We start from the raw sequence: 21318 nt of genomic DNA, 5'->3' as shown, positions 1-21318 counted from the left end.
TTCTAAGAATGAAAGTGATCATGAACAACATCTAAGGTTGGTGCTACAGAAGTTACGAGATAATCAACTCTATGCTAAGTTCAGCAAGTGCGAGTTTTGGATTGACAAGGTGCCATTCCTTGGTCATATTATTTCTAATGGAGGAATAGCAGTGGATCCTGCTAAAGTGAAGGAGATAATGGAGTGTAGAGTGCCCACTACAGTTACTGAGATTCGGAGTTTCTTGGGACTCGCAGGATATTATCGGAGATTTATTGAAGGATTTTCTAAGATTGCTAAGCCCATGACATCGCTTTTGGAGAAAGGAAAAGAATTTAAGTGGGACGAGAAGTGTCAAGACAGCTTTGATCTATTGAAGAAGAGGTTGATGTCGCCACCAGTATGGATTATGCCAGACCTACAGAAAGGATTTGATATCTATTGCGATGCATGTGGCCAAGGCTTAGGATGTGTGCTCATGCAAGAAGGACATGTGATTGCCTATGCATCTCGTCAGTTGCGAAAGCATGAATTGAACTACCCCACTCATGACTTGGAATTGACAGCCGTTGTGCATGCACTTAAGATTTGGAGACATTATATCATGGGGACCAAGTGCCAAGTATATACGGATCATAAGAGTTTGAAGTATATATTCACTCAGAAGGATCTCAACCTGAGGCAACGCCGTTGGTTGGAGCTCATTAAGGATTATGACTTAGAGATTCACTATCACCCAGGCAAGGCGAATTTGGTTGCAGATGCCTTGAGTCGGAAGGAGCATGTTCACTCCGCTTTCGTTGTCCAGCTACCTGATGAATTAGCAAAGGATTTTGAGAGGCTCAACCTGGGAATAGTTACACATACGGAAGGAGTTACTATTGAATTGGAACCTACCTTGGAGCAAGAAATTCGTAAAGGTCAGGTTGGTGATGCCAAAATCCAGGAGATCAAGGATCTGATAACAGAGGGTAGAGGCCCAGAGTTCACAGAGGATGAGCAAGGCACGATATGGTTTAAGAATCGGATCTGTGTTCCCGATATCGATAGTCTTCGGGAAACCATATTGAAGGAGGCACATGATTCAGTTTATTCTATCCATCCTGGGAGTACTAAGATGTATCAGGATTTGAAGCAAAAGTATTGGTGGTATGGTTTGAAGAGAGATGTGGCTGCACATGTGGCTATGTGCGATGTATGCCAAAGAGTTAAGGCTGAACACCAGAGGCCAGCCGGACTACTGCACCCACTAAAGATACCTGAGTGGAAATGGGAAGAGATTGGCATAGACTTCATTGGTGGATTACCCCGCACCTCTGCTGGATATGATTCAATATGGGTGATTGTGGACAGGCTAACTAAAGTAGCCCACTTTATTCCAGTGAAGACCACATATTCTGGGGCCAAGTTGGCAGAGTTGTACATGTCACGGATTGTATGTCTACATGGTGTGCCAAAGAAGATTGTGTCAGACCGGGGACCACAGTTTACCTCTCGATATTGGAAGAAGTGGCACGAGTCATTGGATACGAGATTGAATTTTAGTTCGGCTTACCATCCACAGACTGATGGGCAGACTGAGAGGACTAACCAAGTACTGGAAGATATGTTAAGAGCTTGTGCTCTTAAGCATGGTGGTAGTTGGGATAAGAGTCTACCGTATGCGGAGTTCTCATATAATAATAGCTATCAGGCCAGCTTGAAGATGTCACCGTTTGAGGCTTTGTATGGCAGAAAGTGCAGGACTCCCTTGTATTGGAATCAAACTGGTGAAAGGCAGTTGTTTGGACCTGAGATTATACAAGAAGCAGAGGAACAAGTTCAGCAAATAAGGGAGAATTTGAGAACTGCACAATCCAGGCAGAAAAGTTATGCTGATACCCGGAGAAGACTGCTTGAGTTTAAAGAGGGAGATTATGTCTATTTGAAGGTGTCACCACTCCGGGGCATGAGAAGGTTCAAAGTCAAAGGAAAGTTGTCCCCTCGCTTTATTGGACCCTTCTTAATCTTAAAGCGAGTGGGAGAGGTTGCATACCAATTGGAGTTACCGGATCATCTCGTGGATGTTCACGATGTCTTTCATGTATCTCAGCTGAAGAAATGTCTCAGGGTGCCTGAAGAACAGTTACCAATGGAGGACCTTAGTGTTCAAGGTGATTTGACCTACACGGAGTACCCGATCAAGATTTTGGATACTTTGACTCGAGTTACGAGAAATAAGGTGATAAAGATGTGCAAAGTGCAATGGAGTCACCACGGTGAAGATGAAGCAACTTGGGAAAGAGAAGAAGAGCTTCGTATAGATTTTCCCCACCTTTTCCCTAGATCTCCTTAAATCTCGAGGACGAGATTATTTTTAAGGGGGGTAGGATTTGTAATACTCAAGTTGTATACCAAGAGTAATAAAGAGGGTTCCTCATTTTGTGTGTCTTATCTGCATCATAAAAAGAGAACCTATGTAGTTGAGAGTGAACAAAATAAAACAATTATTCTAAAATGAAGAAAAGTGCATATGTTGGAGTTTTATGTGTTGTGCATTAAATAAAACCATGAGGATAAAAATAATGAGGTATTAACTATTTGAAACTTGATTTAACCCTAAATTTGAAATTAGGGTTTTGAAAATAAGGAAAAGAGAAGAGATAGGAAAATATAAATGAAATGTATAAATAATTATCTTCAGTCTTAGTATTTCTAATGGCAAAAATAGAGTTTATAAAAGAGGATCCACAAAAGTTTGAACTAATTCAAATTTGGTTTGAAAATATAGAAAATAGAAAGAAAAAAATGAAAAAGAAAAAGATAAAAACCTTACCTGGGCCCTGAAACCGGAATTCGGCCCAACACACCTTTCTCTCCGCGTAGCCCATCAGCTCATGAGCGTGCGCCGACATGCGGGCCCCGCATGTCAGCCGCTCTTAACTCTCACGCGCGCACTCCGGATCTCTGACGTACGGGACCCACCCGTCATTCGCTGTTTGCGCCGCGCTCTCCTCCTCTCGGTTACTCCCACAGACGCGTGGGCCCGCTTTGTCGGATCCGTCTCTCAACGGCTGCCCCGAGCATGGCGGGCGCGTCGTTGACAGGGAATCCCGGGCTTCGCGCTCCGATTCGTTCCGCGGCGAGATAAAACCAGTGGCGGCCCTCGCACCCTTCCCATCCTCACCGGTATTCGCAACCTCTCGCCAGCCACCAAACCACCGTCGCGATTTTCTCGGGACAAGTTCGCCGCCGTGACCGAAACGCGTCGTCGTCGACGTCGGGTCCCCGGTGATCGGCCTTGGAGCGTCTCCAGGTCTATTGGAAGGGTGTCGAGTCGTTCGTGGGCGAAGACGGCCACTGGGCGTGGCGCAATTCCTCGTCGAACTTCGACTCGCCGCCGCGGATCCGCCTTCGCCGTCGCCGGACCCTCTGCGCGCCGAGACTGTCGGTAAGAACTACTCCAGTGTGTTCGCCATCCCCTAAGCATCGTGTAGTAGCCTTTGATTGCGCTCTAGGGCACCGGAACGTCGGATTGGGTTTTCTCCGGCGATGGTTCGCCGTGGGTCTTGGGCGGCGCCGCCGTTCCGAGCTGGGGTTTGGGGGAAAACGTAGTGCCCGTTGATCTTTTGATGAACGGCTCTGATTAGAAGTAGCGTACCGCTTCGCCGCGTTGGATCGTGACCGTCGGATGGTAGATCAATGACCAGCGGTGGTTCGGGATCTCATTAAATCAGGAGCGTCGATCTTGGATCGGTCGGTGCAGGTGTCATACCGGTTCGCGGGGGTTGTGGTTTAATCTGGGCGCTCGGCTTATAATCCAACGGTCAGATTTCACCCGTACCCCTTCGCGATGGTCATTTTGTTAAAGAGTCCTCGGGTTTCCGGGAAATAAACCCGCCGTCCATGTGACACTGTTCACTGAGTCTAGAATTTTATTCGCGCAGACCCCTGCACTTCTCAGTATTTGACGCCCAGTCCAGTGATCGTTTTAATTGAATAAATAAAATAGAAAATAGGTTTTTAATATGAAAATAATTGCTAGAACTTTAATAATTCATAGAAAATTCATATGAGCTCCAAATTGGTCCATTCCAGTTCCTAAATTTTTGTAATAATATTGTCTGCGCATTTGTGCCTCTGTTTTGGCATGAAAGGCTCATTTAAATTTATCTAATACTTAATCTTGTATTAAATACATAAAAGCTACAGAAATTCATAACTTGAAATATATAACTCCAAATTTAGTGATTCCAGTTCCTATGGTTTCATTTTGATATGTAGATTTTTACTGCATATTTTATTTACATGCTTGGTGTGGTGTTGATTTTGGCTATACTATGTATGTATTGTGTTGATGCGAGTAGACGAGCAAGCCACTGTGGAAACTGAGGTTCAACAAGTAGAAGTAGCTGAGCAGGAGCTCATTGAAGGCAAGTTGTGCCCTTGATCACTTACTTTCCCAGCCATGTTCTTATTAATTTTAATGATCTGCATAGGATAATTTTGATGGGAGCCTTTATGTTACCCCAGTTTTGATTACCTCTATACCTTGTTCACCCTTGAAATATTTTTGGGTAGTACTTGCTATTGCTTTATGTGGATTGGGTATGGAGATACACTATTCATGATTATGCTGTTATTAACTTGTTATTATTATTGTTCATGTTAAGATCATTAAATTAATGGGAACATGGAGAACCACCCGGGAAAACAGTGCTACCACAAGGGTTTAATGGGACGCCCTTGGCTGACTAACTAGGAAAGCTAGTGGAAGACTACCTTACCCGAAAGGGGCAAGAGCAGTAGGGGAGAGGTCAGTGCGGGGAGGTCCCTGGTTGATTTTGCTGCGATGGCTGTCAGCCAGGAACCCTGTACTGGATCTTCCTATAAACTGTAGCGGGTTTTCGGAAGCTAGTGGAACTTTGTAAAGGCCTCGTAGTGGATCCCTAGCCATTCACCTCGGTAGTGTCTAAGGGCCTTGCAAACCCAGGCGACATGGGATACACGACTTGTGGGTAAAGATGCGCAACCTCTGCAGAGTGTAAAACTAGTATACTAGCCGTGCTCACGGTCAAGAGCGGCTCGGACCCTCACATGATTAATTATGGAACTTAAATTCAATTTGACATTTGCATCGCATTTGGGATTATTTTACTATTACTGTTCTTTATTATTATTAAGGTTTGATATTTACTTACACTTAGTAATTGCTAATAAAATTTTGACCAACTTATAAAAGCAATGCTCAGCCTCAGCCTTTACTTCATTGATTAGCCTTACACTTCATGAACTCCCACCTTTTGTGAGTTCATGCCACATTATTCCCCACAACTTGTTGAGCGATGAACGTATGTGAGCTCACTCTTGCTGTCTCACACCCCCCCACAGGAGAAGAACAGGTGGTTCAGGAGGAGCCACAAGGCGAGGAGTATGATCTGATCTAGGTGGCGTTTCTCAGTTGACATTGGCGCCGACGATCCTTAGTTCGTTTTATATTTATTATTTTATTTTGTAATAAGTCTTCCGCTATGTAATAAATACTCTGATGTTTTATGACATTTATCTCTATACACTCTGTTATTGTATATGTTGTCTTCTTGGCGCATGTATGAGATGCACCCGGCTTTGTTCCTTAAAACCGGGTGTGACAGCTTGTTCCTGGATTATTACTAATGTTTATGCTCCTTGTACCCAACATGGGAAAATTGATTTCCTCAACTGGCTGCATAATATCTCTATGCCTCCCGACAAACTTTGGCTTCTCGTTGGTGATTTCAATTTAATCCGTCGGCCGGAGAACAGAAATAGGATTGGGGGTGATACTAACCTTATGCTGAAGTTCAATGAAGCAATAAGCAATTTAGACTTGATTGAAATTCCCCTTCACGGGCTCACGTACACTTGGTCGAACAGACAGCGGGAACCTCTTCTTCAGAGGCTGGATTGGTTTTTCATCTCTCAAGAATGGTCGACTGTCTACCCGGATTCCCACGCTAAGACAATGCCGCGAGACATCTCCGATCATGTTCCTTGTTTGGTTTCCTTTAAGTCTAAAATTCCTAAACCTAAGTTATTTCGGTTTGAGAACTTCTGGCTTGAATTGGATGGTTTCATGAACCTTTTTCAAACTACATGGAATGGGATTCCTAGCATTCCCGACAAGGCTAAGAACCTGACTGCCAAGTTCAAGTATGTAAGGAAAGTTTTGAAAGACTGGCAGAGATCGCTGCCAAAAATTGATATAACGGTGAAGAACATCAAGTTGCTAATTGAGCTTATTGACAACATGGAAGAGCACCGGGATCTATCTATTGAGGAATGGAATTTCAGGGAAATTCTGCAACAAAAGGTGGCAGATTTGCTTAATATTCAGAAAATATATTGGAAGCAGCGTGCGGCTATTAGGTGGGTTACTGATGGAGACATTTGCTCTCGCTTCTTCCACGCCCATGCCACCATTAAGCACAGGAAAAATTCAATCCCTACTTTGACTGATGACAATGGGATCACGTTCCTTGAGCATGAACATAAGTCTGATCTTCTCTGGGAGGTTTTCAAATGCAGACTGGGTTCGTCTGACTTTTCAGACATTGGTTTTGATCTCTCAGAACTTTTAACCAGCAATGGGCAACTTCAGGGGTTAGATTCTCCGTTCTCTAAACTGGAAATCGATAGTATTATAAAACTCTTACCTTCAGATAAATCCCCAGGCCCAGATGGTTTCAATACAAATTTTATCAAGAAGTGCTGGCATGTCATTGCCCCGGATTTCTATGATCTGTGTGATAAATTCTATCATGGTCAGGTCCGCCTTAGAAGTATCAACGGGTCCTTCATTGTTTTGATACCGAAGATAGAGAGCCCTCAGAAGGTGGGGGATTACAGGCCAATTTCTCTCCTAAACAATAGTATGAAAATCTTAACGAAGCTGTTGGCAAACCGTCTGCAACCGTTCATGCCCCGGTTAATTCACAAGAATCAGTATGGTTTCATCAAGGGGAGGTCTATTCAAGACTGCTTGGCCTGGGCCTTTGAATACATTCACTTATGTCACTCCTCAAAAAAAGAGATCATTGTGCTCAAGCTGGACTTCGAAAAAGCCTTTGACACGGTTGAGCATGAGTTGATTATCCAGGTTCTGATCCACAAAGGCTTCGGTCCTAAGTGGATCAACTGGATTCGGAGCATCCTTCACTCTGGCACATATTCGGTGTTACTTAATGGAGTTCCTGGTAAGCCCTTTCATTGCAGGAGAGGTGTTAGGCAGGGTGATCCCCTTTCGCCTCTGTTGTTTGTCCTGGCAGCTGACCTTCAGAGCATCATCAATAAAGCTAGGCTGCGGAATCTTCTTAAGCTCCCTTACCGGATATTGGTGACCAGGATTTCCCGATTGTTCAGTATGCAGACGACACTCTTTTGATTTTAGAAGCATGCCCTAAGCAACTTTTCTTCCTCAAGGCAATCCTCAACTCTTTTGCTTCTGCTACTGGCCTGAAGGTTAACTATAATAAATCAAATATGTTCCCTATAAATGTGTCCCCTGATAAAATGGTGATCCTGTCCCATACCTTCAATTGCCAGATTGGCGAGATGCCATTCACCTATCTTGGCTTGCCTCTGGGCCTTGCGAGACCCAGAAAGGAACACTATCTCCCTCTTATTCAAAAGATTCAGAAGAGGCTGTCCTGCTCCTCAAACTTTTTGTCTCAGGCTGGGCGCTTGGAATTGGTAAATTCAGTCTTCTCAGCCCTACCAATGTTCTTTATGTGCACGCTCAAGATTTCTAAAACCATCATTAAGGAAATTGACATTTTCAGAAAGCACTGTCTGTGGAGAGGAAATGACATCAACTCCAAGAAGCCACCTCTGATTGCTTGGAATTCGGTTACTCAGAGGAAAGTGAATGGTGGGCTGGGGGTTCTTCGATTAGAATCGCAGAACGAGGCTCTTCTAATCAAATTCTTGCATAAATTTTTCAATCACAGTGACTTACCTTGGGTGCATCTTATCTGGAATAATTACTATTTACTCTGTGGTCTCCCTGGCCATAGAAGCGTCGGCTCTTTCTGGTGGAAGAGCATAGTCAAGCTTCTTCCAAACTTCAAAGGACTGGCTATTCCCGCTATTGGTAATGGCAGATCAATTTCGTTCTGGGATGATCAGTGGAGTCAGAGCATCCTGAGACATAATTTTCTAGAGCTATTCTCCTTTGTCAAAAACACAAAATTGACTATTAAAGAGGCCAAGGAGCAGGAGCAGTTTGATGGTTTTTTCATTTGCCTATCTCTGAACAAGCGTATGATCAATTTCTGGTGTTGAAGGGATCTTGGGAGCAAATTGTTCTGAATGATGCTCATGACCGTTGGAGGTACATTTGGGGGTCGGACAAATTCTCATCCCAAAAAGCTTACAGATTTTCCATGGGCCGGATGCAGATTCACCCTATCTACAGACTAGTTTGGAAAAGCAAATGTCAGCCTAAACATAGAGTCTTCTACTGGTTGTGGCTCAAAAATAGGCTAAATACCAGAAATATGCTGAGAAGGAGAAACATGGAGCTGGACTCTTATTCTTGTGAAAACTGCCTTTGGCAAAGAGAGGAGACCCTCTATCATCTATTCCTCAGATGCAACTTCGCGAAAGCCTGCTGGAACTCAATTGGCATAACTCCGCCCAGAATTCCTAATCCTGAGGAGGCATCAGCGAACCTTAATCACCAGCTTAACGTTCCCTTCTCTATGGAGATTATTATTCTCATGACTTAGAGCATCTGGAAAAGCCGAAACGAGTAGTTGTTTTCAAACAAAGATCCCTCAGTGCATCGCTGTACGCAGGAATTCAGCAAAGAAATGCGACTGATCATTCACAGAGCGCGGGGGAAATTTGACACCTCTATCCCGAATTGGCTGAGTCTGTGGCAGACATAGGAATAATGCTCTCTTATTCTTTTCTTTTTATTGTTTGTAAAAGGACTAAGTTCTAACCTTTTCTTTTCGCTTTTTAATAAAATTCGCAGTAGGGGTCTCCCCCTCCTGATTCTTAAAAAAAAACAAAACCTGTCAGGTAACCAATTAGATACTGCTAAATACATACTGAATAACATAAATATAATAAACATATGACGTATTTAAAATTATAAATCATCAAATATGAGAGAATAAAAGAAGAAAACAATTAGTGTTGTAGAGATATGTAAGTTGATTTTATTTTTAGCTAATATATATTTATATGTACTTAATTGAGTAGATTATATATATAGATGAGGTGGGTAAAAATTACCCATAGATAGCTAATATATATCTATACCCGCATCCATCTTGCACCCGTCTACTGATGGGTATAATATTGTACCCATTAACGTATCTATGATAAAGAATTTATTCCACACCCGGCTATTGGATGTATGGATTTGGGGTATCCATTGCCACCATCTCTGCTTGTAGCAGACTCTCAAGACGATTATCATCCTTTCTGACACTACTACTTTCCTGTGTACACAGGCTTCCTCTTCTCAGCAAATGCAGCTAGGGCCTCAACGCGATCCTGCGTGTAAAGCAGCTGCTCGTAGCACTCCCCTTCGATAGCCAGCGCCGAGGACATGTCGGCAACCTCTGCCCCCTCATTGATCGCCTTCTTTGCCATTCTTATCCCCATGGGACCCTGGAAGAACGAGAACCAAGTTAAGAGGGTATTAAAAAAAAGCGCCACTGGACCAGTGATCTCATTGAAATGAACCTTGCAAATAGTTCTATTATTTCACTAATTATTAATTCTGCATGAATTCGTTCATGCAAGTTGACTGATCCTGGCAGAAACTTGTTATTATTTGTACCTGTGCATAACCTTTTTTCTCGATCAACATAGGAGATCTGCATGTCATTTTATTAAGAAGAAAGAGAGGGAAAGTACCACATACATCAAACGACCAAAAACAACCAAAACCACAAGACTTGTACCCCTACAGCCAGGGACTGAGTAACTAAAAGGCTTTGGCTGTTACAGCGGTGACACCTAGACCATTTGAATACAAAACCATAGAAGGATAGGCCATCAATACCTACACATTCGTAGCTCGTACCCAGACCAGGAAGTCTTGCAATTTGGAGGCCCCAGCCCACCTCCAAAGCCGACATTCCTCAACAATCCTTGTGATCAAAGTGAGTGTGTTAGGCTCTGAATTCTCAAAGACACAAGAATTCCTGTGCTTCCATATCTCCCAGGCTGTTAAAATGATAAGGGAATTCATCCCTTGCCTCCTTTTGCAAATAGTTCTATTATTTCACTTATTATTAATTCTGCATGATTTCGTTCACGCAAGTTGACTGATCCTGGCAGAAACTTGTTATTTTTTGTAACTGTGCATAACTTTTTTTTGTTGCAGATATATACTGTAGATGTAGATTTTAGATGGGAAGCGTGAACTCATGAAGAAGTTCCTGCCTTTGAAAAAAACCAGATTAATAATGATCCTTACCTTCTGGGTTATCTCACAGGCAATGTCAAGAGCCTTCTGGTAAGCCTCTCCTGCTGGAACACAATAGTTTGCTAACCCTGAAACACAAACACACATTTACGATTTGTTGCTGTAAGTAATAAGTAGGTAAAAACAGGTAACAACTAACAAGGCTAGCATTACCCATCGTTACAGCTTCAGCTGCACCACATCTGCGGCCAGTGAATATCAGTTCCTTTGCTCTGGACCTCCCTATGATCCTAGGAAGGCGTTGCGTACCACCAGCTCTGTATAGTGCAGCAGATGGAAGCAGATTACTCTGGTAGTTTTGGTTAGGTTCTGTGTACCTTTTAATTTAAGTACATCAAAAAATGCATGTACAATTACCATAGTCAAAGCATGCAGTGGGAAAGTTCTATCATGACAAAGAAAACCAATGTCAATTTTGATTCTAGAAAAGTAAACACATCATGTAAAGTCCTGCTTGCTGGTTTCACCTTTTCAGCATCAACATATCAAATCGACTATTCGAAAGGTAATTAAAGTTGATGTAGATGCTTACTTCTACAAGTTCCTTATGCTTGAATCTTTATTTCAAACTTTTGCTAGCCACATCAAAGAAGTGAATAAATCTACATTAACTACAAGGTCAGTCTTCAGGCATACTTTTGGCTAAGTCTTCCTGAGCAGTGAATAAATCTACGTTAACTACAAGGTCAGTCTTCAGGCATACTTTTGGCTAAGTCTTCCTGAGCAGTAACATTATATTTCAGGATATGGTTAGTTGTCCCCTATTGAAGCCAGCAGATTATTTTCTGCGAAATCACGTCCAGTTACAGCTAGATTTATCACGTCACAATTCAAGACAAAAATTGCACCAGTCTGGGGACTCCCTATGTATTTCTGTCTTTCAGGCTATTTTGTTCTAGAGCATCTTGACATTTTCTTCAAAAATCGTATATAAAACTATAAAAGTAAAACACAGGGTGGCTTGTGTAGGTTATATATTTCCATACCCAGGTATAATAGCAAGGCTTGTTTCTGGCAGTCCAAGTTCAGCATTTTCTCCTGCACAGAGTGTAGGTATGCATTTAAATATCCAAAACAACAGTAGTTATCCCTTAGGATGGACAGAATTTTGTAATACTCTAGAATAAAGGCATCACCACATATTCGAAGATCGCACGCCAAAGCCAGTTCTAGCCCACCACCAAGGGCAGCTCCTTCAATGACAGCAATTGTTGGAATAGGAAGTGCCTATTGAAACAAACTGTGATTTGTAACCAGTGTTGGAACAACATATGCTGATATGTACATCAAATAACTATGGCCAATGATAAGGAAAAATGAGTCATGGGGCAACTTGTATAAAGATGCTTGTAGTTGTATGTTTACCATTACCTATTTTGTTGATTTAATGTTACACATGCAAAAGGGTATATTAAACTTGAGTTCGAGGTGCAGACCTCAAAAGACGAAAATGTAGACCTCAAGGATCTAGCATACCCCCCAACGTCAGAAGAACTCATTAGCCTCCTTTCCTGCTAACAATAGTATTGCTCTGAGATGCGGCCCTTGTCATTTCATTAGCCACTATACAATGAATATGATGTTTTTTATTCTTGAACTGATATAAAGGTCAAAACAAGGACAGAAACAAGGAGGCAAGTATTACTGTATTAATTATGAATTTATGATATGTCAAACAAATTGGTTGAGAAATCAATGTCACAGCGGAGTGTGCAAAAATGATCCTTTTAGCAGTACTCTGATGTCACTACTCACTACATAATAAAGGCTTACAGCACACTTTATAGCTGCTAATAGAAAAGATAATATGCTACAAATTATTAATTCTCAAAGATAAAAAAAAGCGTCCAACCTGAGTTTGGTGGGACTGTGGGACGTGTCCCTGATTAAATTGTAAGGAACATAATGTTTCAGAAAAATAGGAAATAATCAGAATCATAGAAGCAATTAGTCACTGTTAAAAGTTAAGAGTTTCAGAAATAGAACAGCCATCAAAGAAACAAATAAGTAAATATTTCTAGATTAATCTCCATTGGTTCCTGATATAAATTACTTTATTCAGTGCATACCAAAATTATATACAGTCAAATCTAGAGCAATCAGCCAATCACGCAATCAAATATGGAATAGTAGCATTTCAACATATATACGAGGTCATGGTTGTTCCTCTTTGAGCCACACACACTAGTCTCTACTAAACATAGACTCTATATTTTCTAGAGTTGTCCTTCAAGCATTCTTTACAAAAGAAATTGCCTATCGAAACATGTCCCATCATTTTGTCACACATACTTAGACGCACCTCAAGATACCTGACTCTTCTATGTGCTGGCTTTTTTAGCCACGAGTCTTTCTTTTCCGCACTCCACTTCACAGCACTCCAACCATTCCTTTTCCTTTTAACAATTGAATCTATGGCACACAATATTTCCGAACATCAATATCAGCATTACTCAAAGTTCACCAGTCTATTATGCTGATAGCATTGCACAACTGCTCTTTAATCATCAATAACTAATCTGGAATACGCACATGCACCTAAACCACTCTTGGTTGTCTTCTACTGAAATCGAAGTCATGTTCATTTTATTGTGTCCCAACATCCAAACGGCTAAGCCCATCTAAACCAAACTGCATAGTCCAGACCTTGAGATCGGCGCCTGCAGAGAAAGCCCCCGGCACGGAGCTCGCAACAAGGACGACCTTCGCCGTCGTGTCGGCCTGAATCTTCTCTATGGCGCTCCGCAGCATCCTCATCATATCCCAATTAATGGCGTTCTTGACTTCCGGCCGCTCCAGCCTCAGCTCTAAGATCCCTGAACGGGGTTCCAGGTCAAAGAATAATCAAAAGGAGGAATTTTTAGAGCAGCTGCCAAAACAATCAAAATTTTAAGAAACGACAGTGGCTTCTAGATGGCAGGTTCACAGACCGGAGTTGGGTGCCGGGTGCTTCTGCAGACGGACGGACTCCGGCTGGGCTAGGATTTGGAAGGTGCGAGCGAGTAGGGAGTTGTGGCCAGTGGTGGACACGGAGGGCGACGGAGCGTGCCGGCCCGCAAGGTAGCCGGAGGCGGTGAGGAGGCCTCGCGGACTGCGCATTGGGGACAGTCGGGGTCGGGAGAACGAGCTTTGGTGCCACTTGGTAGGACTCTGATGTGTGCCAACTGCGAAAGGACGTCTTTGAGCCCTGGCCGGTGGATGCATAATACACATATCTTTTTTATACTCTATACTTCATCGTAGTAAAAATCGTAATATTGTACGAGAATTTTACTAGTACAATCTGGTCAACTAGTCGCTATAGTCCAATTTAGTTTACTATTACGAGACGTTTGGATCCCTTCATTTTAAAGGAATTGAAATTCACTCAATAAAGTAACTTATTTAGTTTAGAATTTGGCATTCCATCACTTTCCAAAGTTCAGATATAAGTCTATCTCAAATTCATAGGGTAGAGGATAGGAAATAATTTTATGCATGAGTAGAATTTGTTTCTATTCTGTAACTTAGATGACACTCTTCGTTCTATTCATCTATAGTAAAAATGTAGCAAATAAATATATAGGACATCTTGCTAATAATAGTACACAAATATATTTTATATAAAAGCGAATTAACTTAATTAATATATGTCTAAATTACTATTATTAGAATGGAATTCAATTCTAGTGATCCAAACGGGGCGTTAGTTGTTTCGAAAAGTTTCGAAAAGGATGATTGCTAATAGTTTGTTTGAATATATTAGTACTAGAAATTAATAACTGAAATTTGTAGTAGTGATTTATAAATATGTCTGCTAATAAATCTATTTATTATTATACCTTGTTTGTCATGCTCTAACTTTAAACTCTAGGTAGCCAAACACATCAACTGCAACTTTTTTTGAGCAATCCAGTTCCATCGAGTTTCTCAATTTTAACAATGGTGAGCTTATCGATTTATCTTTCTATGGCTCTACGCAAATATGGGTCATTGGAAATAGTATATGTGTAATGGACGTCGATTTTATCTATGACTGCTCTAAAATCCATGATGGACTTCAACTGGACTAGACCTCCGTTAAGCGCTATAGCATACTCCCTTCAGTTCCAAATTACAAGTAGTTTAGGACAGTAACACGGTGTCTAAAATATAGTTTTTATCATTTTTTGTTAACATACACATGAACTATTAATATATTTATATTTTTGTATAAGTACTTTTTAATATAAATTGGTACATATGACTATTAGATTTTAAAACTAAATAATAAAACGGTTATTTGGAGTCAAAATTTTATAAGTTTAATTCAAATCTTGTTTAAAACGACTTCTAATTCGGAACTGAAGGAAATATATGAGTTAGACGTCCACGTTGGTTCTTTACATCCCCATGGGCTTGCCTTCCTTATCTTCTCGGCTTTATTATATTTTTTCTTCTCTCAAAAAGTTTCTTCCCTGTATAAACTAGTTGTAAACTTACAGCTTACTTCCTCTTCTTTTTTTCACATCAGCATTCCGAAGAGTTGAAAAAATCCAACTTATGGAGTAGGCGGTCTCTCTCGGAAAGAAACAATGGGGCACCCGTCAAAGAACACATCAAGACACGCTTTCACTTATTGATTGGGCTGCGCACGCACTTGCGCTTGCGGCTTGCCTGTTTTTTTTTTTTGGTCCTGTACATGCATCGATGTCAAAACGAAACGAAACGGAAGACGGGAGATCTTTCCCGGATCGCACCGGCAACTAACGAAAGAATTCTTCTTTCCCTCCTACAAAATTTACATGACGGTCCACCGAAGGAGACGTAATAATAATTTGATCCCTCACGAGGGGCTGGCGACGGCGCAGTTCCCGTACGCCATGCTCCGGCTGACGTCCGCCGGCGCGGCGGGGTCGACGCCGAGCTCGCGCGCCCGGTTCACGTACTCCTTCTTGACGTTGCCCCTCTGCAGCTGCAGGAGGCGGATGACGCTGCGGCGCGCGTCGTGCCGAAACGGGCGCCCCGTCCCGGTGAAGCCGTCGATGAGGTGCAGGTACGCCTCCAGGTCGTGGCGGCAGGCGGGCCCCGCATCCGGGCGGAGGCACGGCGAGTTCTTGCTGTCGATCCGGAGCTCCGCGCCCACGTGCTGGTACTGCTCCTTCTTGTTGGGCAGCCGCGGCGCCACCCCGGGCACCTTGGTGACCACGTCGCCGGCGTTGACGATGCGGAGGACGTTGACCTTGCCGCTGCTGGCGAGCCTATCGACGAACGCGGCGTTGCCCACCTTGGGGCCCCCGAAGGAGACGACGGCGACGGGGGGCGCGTCGGGGATGGAGGTGGCGACCTCGTCGGCCACGAGGAGCGCCAGGGCGGCGCCGAGGCTGTGGCCGACGACCGTGATGCTGAGCTCCTCGCCCTTGTACTTGTCCATGAGGCGGCGCACCTCGTCCATGACCTCCTCGGACAGGCTCCTGACTTTGTCCCCGGCCGTCTTGTAGAGGCTGAGGAAGCCCCGCGCCACCTTGGGCTCTGGCTCCGGCGGCGGCGTGTCGGCGCCGTCGCTGCTGTCGCCGCCGTCGAGGGGCACGAGCGAGGCGCGGAGGTTCTCGGCCCACTCGAGGCAGGTGGCGGTGCCGCGCAGCACGATGGCGATGTCGCGGCGGCCCATGCGGGCGACCTCCCGCTCCGACTCGCAGACGGCGACGTAGCCGACCCAGTTGGACTGCTGCGTGAGCCACTCGGGCGTGTTGGGGCGCTTGGCCCACGGCGGCATGGACAGCGCGGAGGTGGCGAAGAGGCTGCGCGTGGGGCGGTAGGAGCGGTCGGGGAGCATGAGGCCGCGGTGCCTCGCCGACGCGGTGGGCAGCGAGTGGAAGGCCTGGTACGCGGCCTGCACGAAGTCGCCGTAGCGGAGGAGCTCGCGGCGGAGGTCGGAGTCCAGCGGGTCGAGCAGGCCCTCCCAGCCGCCCTCCCCGTGGAGGCTGCGCCAGCGCGGCGCGATGGTGCACCGCGGGGAGGCCCGCGGGGAGTCGGCGGAGAGGAGCTGCTGCATGTGCATGAGGCTGCGCGGCGACATGTGCTCGTCGGCGGCCGTCCGCGCCCGCATCCCGGGCATGGGCACGAAGAAGGAGAGGTTGAGCGCGTTGAGCAGGCCGTGCCGGACGTTGAGCGGCTCCTGCTCGCCGTCCTGGCCCTGGCCCTGGCCCTGCCTGCTCGCGGCGGCGTGGCTCGCGGGCCTCGGCACCTGCGGCGGCTTCCCGAGCACCTTGTCAAGGTTGGCGATGTGAGCCCTGGCGCCGTCCGGGGCCGCGGAAGACCCGCCGCCGCCGGGGCTGGCCGAGCGGAGCGCCTGCGCCGGCGCGTTGGGGTTGAGCGGCGACGGCTCCCTGCGCGGCGCGGCGCGCGGCTGGACCGCGGGGCTGGCGTGGCGCGGCGCGACGTGCACTGGCGCGGACGTGGGCGCGGTCACCGCGGCTGCAATTGTCATCGGGGTTCTTGTTGTTCCTCCTCCGTCGGTGGCGATGTACTTGTGGTGTCCCCTGTGTGTAGACTTGTTAGTTGTTACTGGGAAGGAGGAGCCCCGAGCAGAGGGCAGAGCTAGCTAGCTTCCGAAATGTGAGGTGACACGGCGGGCGACGGGTTTTTATAACCGGGGTGGAGGATGGGAAGCGGCCACGGCGGAGGGTGATTTATTTAATGGAGTGGTTGCCACTAGCGAGCGATTGGGACGTGGCGATTCCATGGCCCCGAGGGAGGCACAGACACGCGAGACAAGGTCGCAACTCGCGCGGGAAGCCCTGCTCTGCTGGTCAGGGCGCGGCACCTGCCGCCGATCCTCCCGATTCCCGAACTGACTCTGCCTCTGGCTGCCAGCTGCCTGCCGACTAGTCCACGACCCTGACACTGACAGCCAGCCAGCCGCGGCAAGCTAGCTACACGCCTACGCGGTGCGCGGCGCGGGCCGGGCGGGTGCCTTGGACTTTGCCGCCGCCTTGACTCGGCGAGCGAGTTCCGTCAGCTCCATGCATGCGCGAGCAGGAGCAGATAAAATGTTTAGTATTCGCCGAGGAGAGCGCGTGTCCACATGGCGGTGCGCACCCAAAGTCGCGTACGGTATCTGGTCCGGGTCCGGTCTCGGTAAAATGTTTAGAGCTAGCGGAGGACCGCGCGTGGGCCTGGATTCACACACACACACACGCATCCGGGGGTCCGTCCGTTCTCCGATGCAAGCAGCGTTGACTCTCTAATCGCAGTGCAGCTAGGTAGGAACAGGAAGGCAGGCAGCTAATCGGCTTGTCAGGTCAAACCACCGTGTTTGTCCCAGCTACCAGTAGCAAGCCTCCGGCTTTGTTCCCGGATCGACGACGTGATGGCCCGATCAGATCTAGCTCTCCCATCCGCCGCAGACACGCATGTTCGAGCAATCCTTAAACGTCCGTACCGATCGTTTCGCGTAATAAACAAATCGTGTCCATATAATAAGAACAAGTCGGTCTGGTCCTAGCTACCTTGGTTTAGACGAACGTCAAAGGATTCAAAAGAAATCCAAATCCTTGCTAGGAGGAGGAGGAGTTGGTTGCCAAGTTTTATTAGTTTTCCGTATGTACGTCCGCGGACGGACCGGGGGGCGTGCCGGTCGTTGGCCCAGGATACGCTTTGAAACGCAACCGCACTATAGTTTGAACTGGGATACGATTAGGAGGAGGTCAGTCAGATACTCAGATCCATCCAACTCTCGCTAATTAACCGCCTCGTGTGGTATGGTATGGCCATGGCCCATGGGACGGACGCAGGGCATTGGCATGTGCTGCGGTCCTACTTTGGCGGTCCAATCCAGTCGGTTTCCGCGCTTTGGCGGCTCGCCTTTTTATCCGTTCGTTGCAGACAGCGCTGCTGCTGCTGTAGTGAAAGACGTTTTCAGCAGGAGCTGCTTTTCCAATTGTTTCCCGTTTCTTTTTTTCCCTGTCTCCCTCTCTCTTTCGTAAAAGAACCTTTTTTCTATTAGAAAAACAATAAAACCAAACAAACATGGTGCTCGTGGCGTGGTTGCGACTCCTTTTTTTTTTCAAGTTAGGCAGCGGTTCAATAACCTGACCCTGAGAGTGGATCTGCGAAGCGCGAATCACCTTCGTCTTATTTGACGCACGGGAGGTCGAGACGAGGAGAAGCAGCAGAGGCGCATGCGCGTGGGCAAGTGACCTGACGCGCGCGCACTCCGAGCGCCGAAATGTCAATGGACCAAGCATGTGTGATTATTTTTATCCAGGTACTAGAGGCGTGTGATCAAATGGTGCCCGGTGATGGCCAATCAGCTGGCAGGATGGTGGATTGGTCTAGCTAGTAGTCGTGGGTCGTCACCGTACTACGTGGTGAAAAACGCCATGGACGACGACGGGGACGAGCAACAAGGGAGGGGGGACTACGTCGATAAAATAAGGGGATAGCTAGCCATGGCGTGAACAATGCAGTGTGTGATGTGAGGAACGTGATGGAAAGCGATCGATCGGGGTCATTCAGTTGCCAGCGGCAGCGATCCCCCGAGAAACGAAAGCGCGGGTGAGTTGAGTTGGCCACGTACGCTAACCACCACACGGCCCACCCGGGATGGCCGGACGGATGGGTGCCTAGGCTAATGCACGTCGCCTTCGTGGGACCGGGATGTTTAGTTGTTTCTCCGTCCCCCACTGACTTCGCCACTAATTAAAAAACTGGCCCCTTTTTTTTGTTTTGGTTCAGATCGACACCGTAGTAGCAAATGTTCTTTTATACAAAGTGCGCAATAATACCGGCTTGGGCATAAAAGGAAACGGCGTCGCTGATACGACCTTCATGTTATTTTTCTACAGCGTTGACATGTGCCAGTACTAAAGCGTGTAGTAAGTTTTACGTTTCTGGTATATACTCTATCCATTCCCAAAATAGTAGTCGGTCTAGAGAATTTGTATGTTTATGCAAATTTTGATGCATGTGATTTATATATGAATCTACATCTATCATCATTTATTTGAATATAGAAATGAAAACCAATAGCTAAAACCACTACTATTTTGAGACCGATGGGGTATTTATGATTTAATGAACTTGGTTGTATAATGTAGTCCCGTAGCTGTCTTTTACACATGAAAAACCGATCTAAGAGCTTGGGTTTGTATATGCCCTAATGACCACATTGGTTTAAGGTGTCGTTTGGTTCACATATTGGTAACGTGATGGATAACCTATAACGTTAAATTATGTTTGTTTAAGTTCAACCGTAATCAATACCACACTAGAAATGGATACAGGCTTATTCAAACTTGTTAACACCGGTATTCGAGTGTGAATCATTATCATTACCATTTACGTTACATTTCATGAACCAAACGTCACCTAAAGGTCTATTTGGGACCCCTACATCTAAAAATTAGTAGGCGTAATAAATTGTTAGCTGAGTTTAGCCAGTTAACGAACTAATTGTTAGTTGTGAGTTAGCTAACAATTAGTTGGAATATTAGCTATAGGTGTTTGGAACCCTAACTATTAGTTTTAGAGGTTCTAAATAGAACTATAGAAGAGTCTATATCAAATATAGATAATATATGGTCGAACGTGAAATAAAAAAATAGTTATTCACGATCACTAGACATGTATAATCTTAATTAATATAAGGTCTCTAGAGAGGTCTCTTGGGGCTAATTGAAAAAATATAACGGACGGGCTCTTCGTCAAGAATATGTCTCTACACGTTTCTCCATAAATAGTCTGTATTTATAATCTAGAGTCTCATGGTTGTATCGTGCAGCCTTCGTAGGTAACGAAAATCTTCGTATGCCTTAAGGCTTTGTATTGTAATTTTGTTGATGAAACTTTCGGGCATAGAACGAAAGTGATCAAACAACTTCGATCTTCACATATTATTATATTATTTAGAGCTAATTTGGTGACCAGAAAAATAGAAAGGATCTATAGAGGAGGTCTCCTTGCTCGAAGTGAAGTTGGTCCTAAAAACAGATGCTCTCATAATCTGATATTCAAAAAGTAGAAATGCTCGGACCACCGTGAGACGGACACAGTTTTTGGATCTTGTTTCCGAATCACCAATGCAAAAAAAAGGGAAAAAAAAAAAGAAAACGACGCCACCATCGTGTTCCGCGTGTTAAATTTACCAGCACTGTCGCTTTTGTGGTGGACGGGTAAAGCGCCGGGCTTTTCCGGGCGAATCTTGCGGGGACGGCGGCGAGGTGGGCACGGCCACCACACTACTCGACTTTCCGTGAAGCCGGTGCCAGAAGGAATGGCCGTGTTGTCGCGGTGCTGGCTGCATGCACACACACCCAGATCTCGCACCGTCACACGAACGCGTTCGTCGATTGGTGTTCGGCAGTGGCAAAGCCGGCGGTGCATCTGTGCAGCAGGGAGTACCACAGCTCGGAACTAGGTTCAACTTCGTACTTGAGATACGATGAGATGCTGGAGTGCATGTCCATGTCCATCGTGCGGTGCCCGGCCTCGGCCTGACTGACCACGCGGAGCAGGAGAAAAGGACCCAAACTATTTTTGCCTGCTTTTGTAGATATATTGAAGTGATGATTCGTGTGCTTCCAGGTGAAGTTTCTGGAAAGCCAACATAAATAAGCTACCATATTATTTCAAGGAGGTTTTTTTTTTTTTTGAAATTTTCAGTGCCTCACGATCAGCGGTGGTGCGCATGTGCCCCAACATCGCTTCGCCTGTCAAACGTTATCTCGCGCTGACACACCACAGAGGACACAGCAATTGGCGGTGGTGGTGGGCCAAGCGGCGTTCTTCTCCATGTCAAAAACGCACTAGAGGGCGTATCAGTATCACACCCACTCGAAGCCCACAGACCATTGCAAGGCCACAGGACAGAGGCACCGTCACCGTCACCGGGCACAATGATAAGACCACTCAAC

General features: G+C 45.6%; 2 protein-coding genes across 2 annotated transcripts; both read right to left on the bottom strand.

Moving 5' to 3' along the window:
• Positions 1-9140: 9140 nt before the first annotated feature.
• LOC100193367 (uncharacterized) lies at positions 9141-13620 on the bottom strand. Its single transcript, NM_001294165.2, has 8 exons — positions 13375-13620; positions 13091-13260; positions 11881-11955; positions 11581-11671; positions 11431-11482; positions 10598-10701; positions 10436-10512; positions 9141-9621 (listed from the first exon to the last, which is right to left on the bottom strand). Exons 1-8 carry the CDS (start codon positions 13541-13543, stop codon positions 9442-9444), a joined length of 918 nt encoding a protein of 305 aa, NP_001281094.2. The 5' UTR covers positions 13544-13620; the 3' UTR covers positions 9141-9441.
• A 1394-nt stretch (positions 13621-15014) lies between these two features.
• Positions 15015-17034, bottom strand: LOC100281723 (triacylglycerol lipase like protein). The gene has a single exon (NM_001154643.2). It carries the CDS (start codon positions 16890-16892, stop codon positions 15249-15251), a length of 1644 nt encoding a protein of 547 aa, NP_001148115.2. The 5' UTR covers positions 16893-17034; the 3' UTR covers positions 15015-15248.
• Between the last annotated feature and the right edge of the window lie 4284 nt (positions 17035-21318).

Source organism: Zea mays, chromosome 5 (assembly GCF_902167145.1).
Source record: "Zea mays cultivar B73 chromosome 5, Zm-B73-REFERENCE-NAM-5.0, whole genome shotgun sequence".
NCBI lineage: Eukaryota > Viridiplantae > Streptophyta > Magnoliopsida > Poales > Poaceae > Zea > Zea mays.
This window is presented reverse-complemented; position numbering and strand designations above follow the sequence as displayed.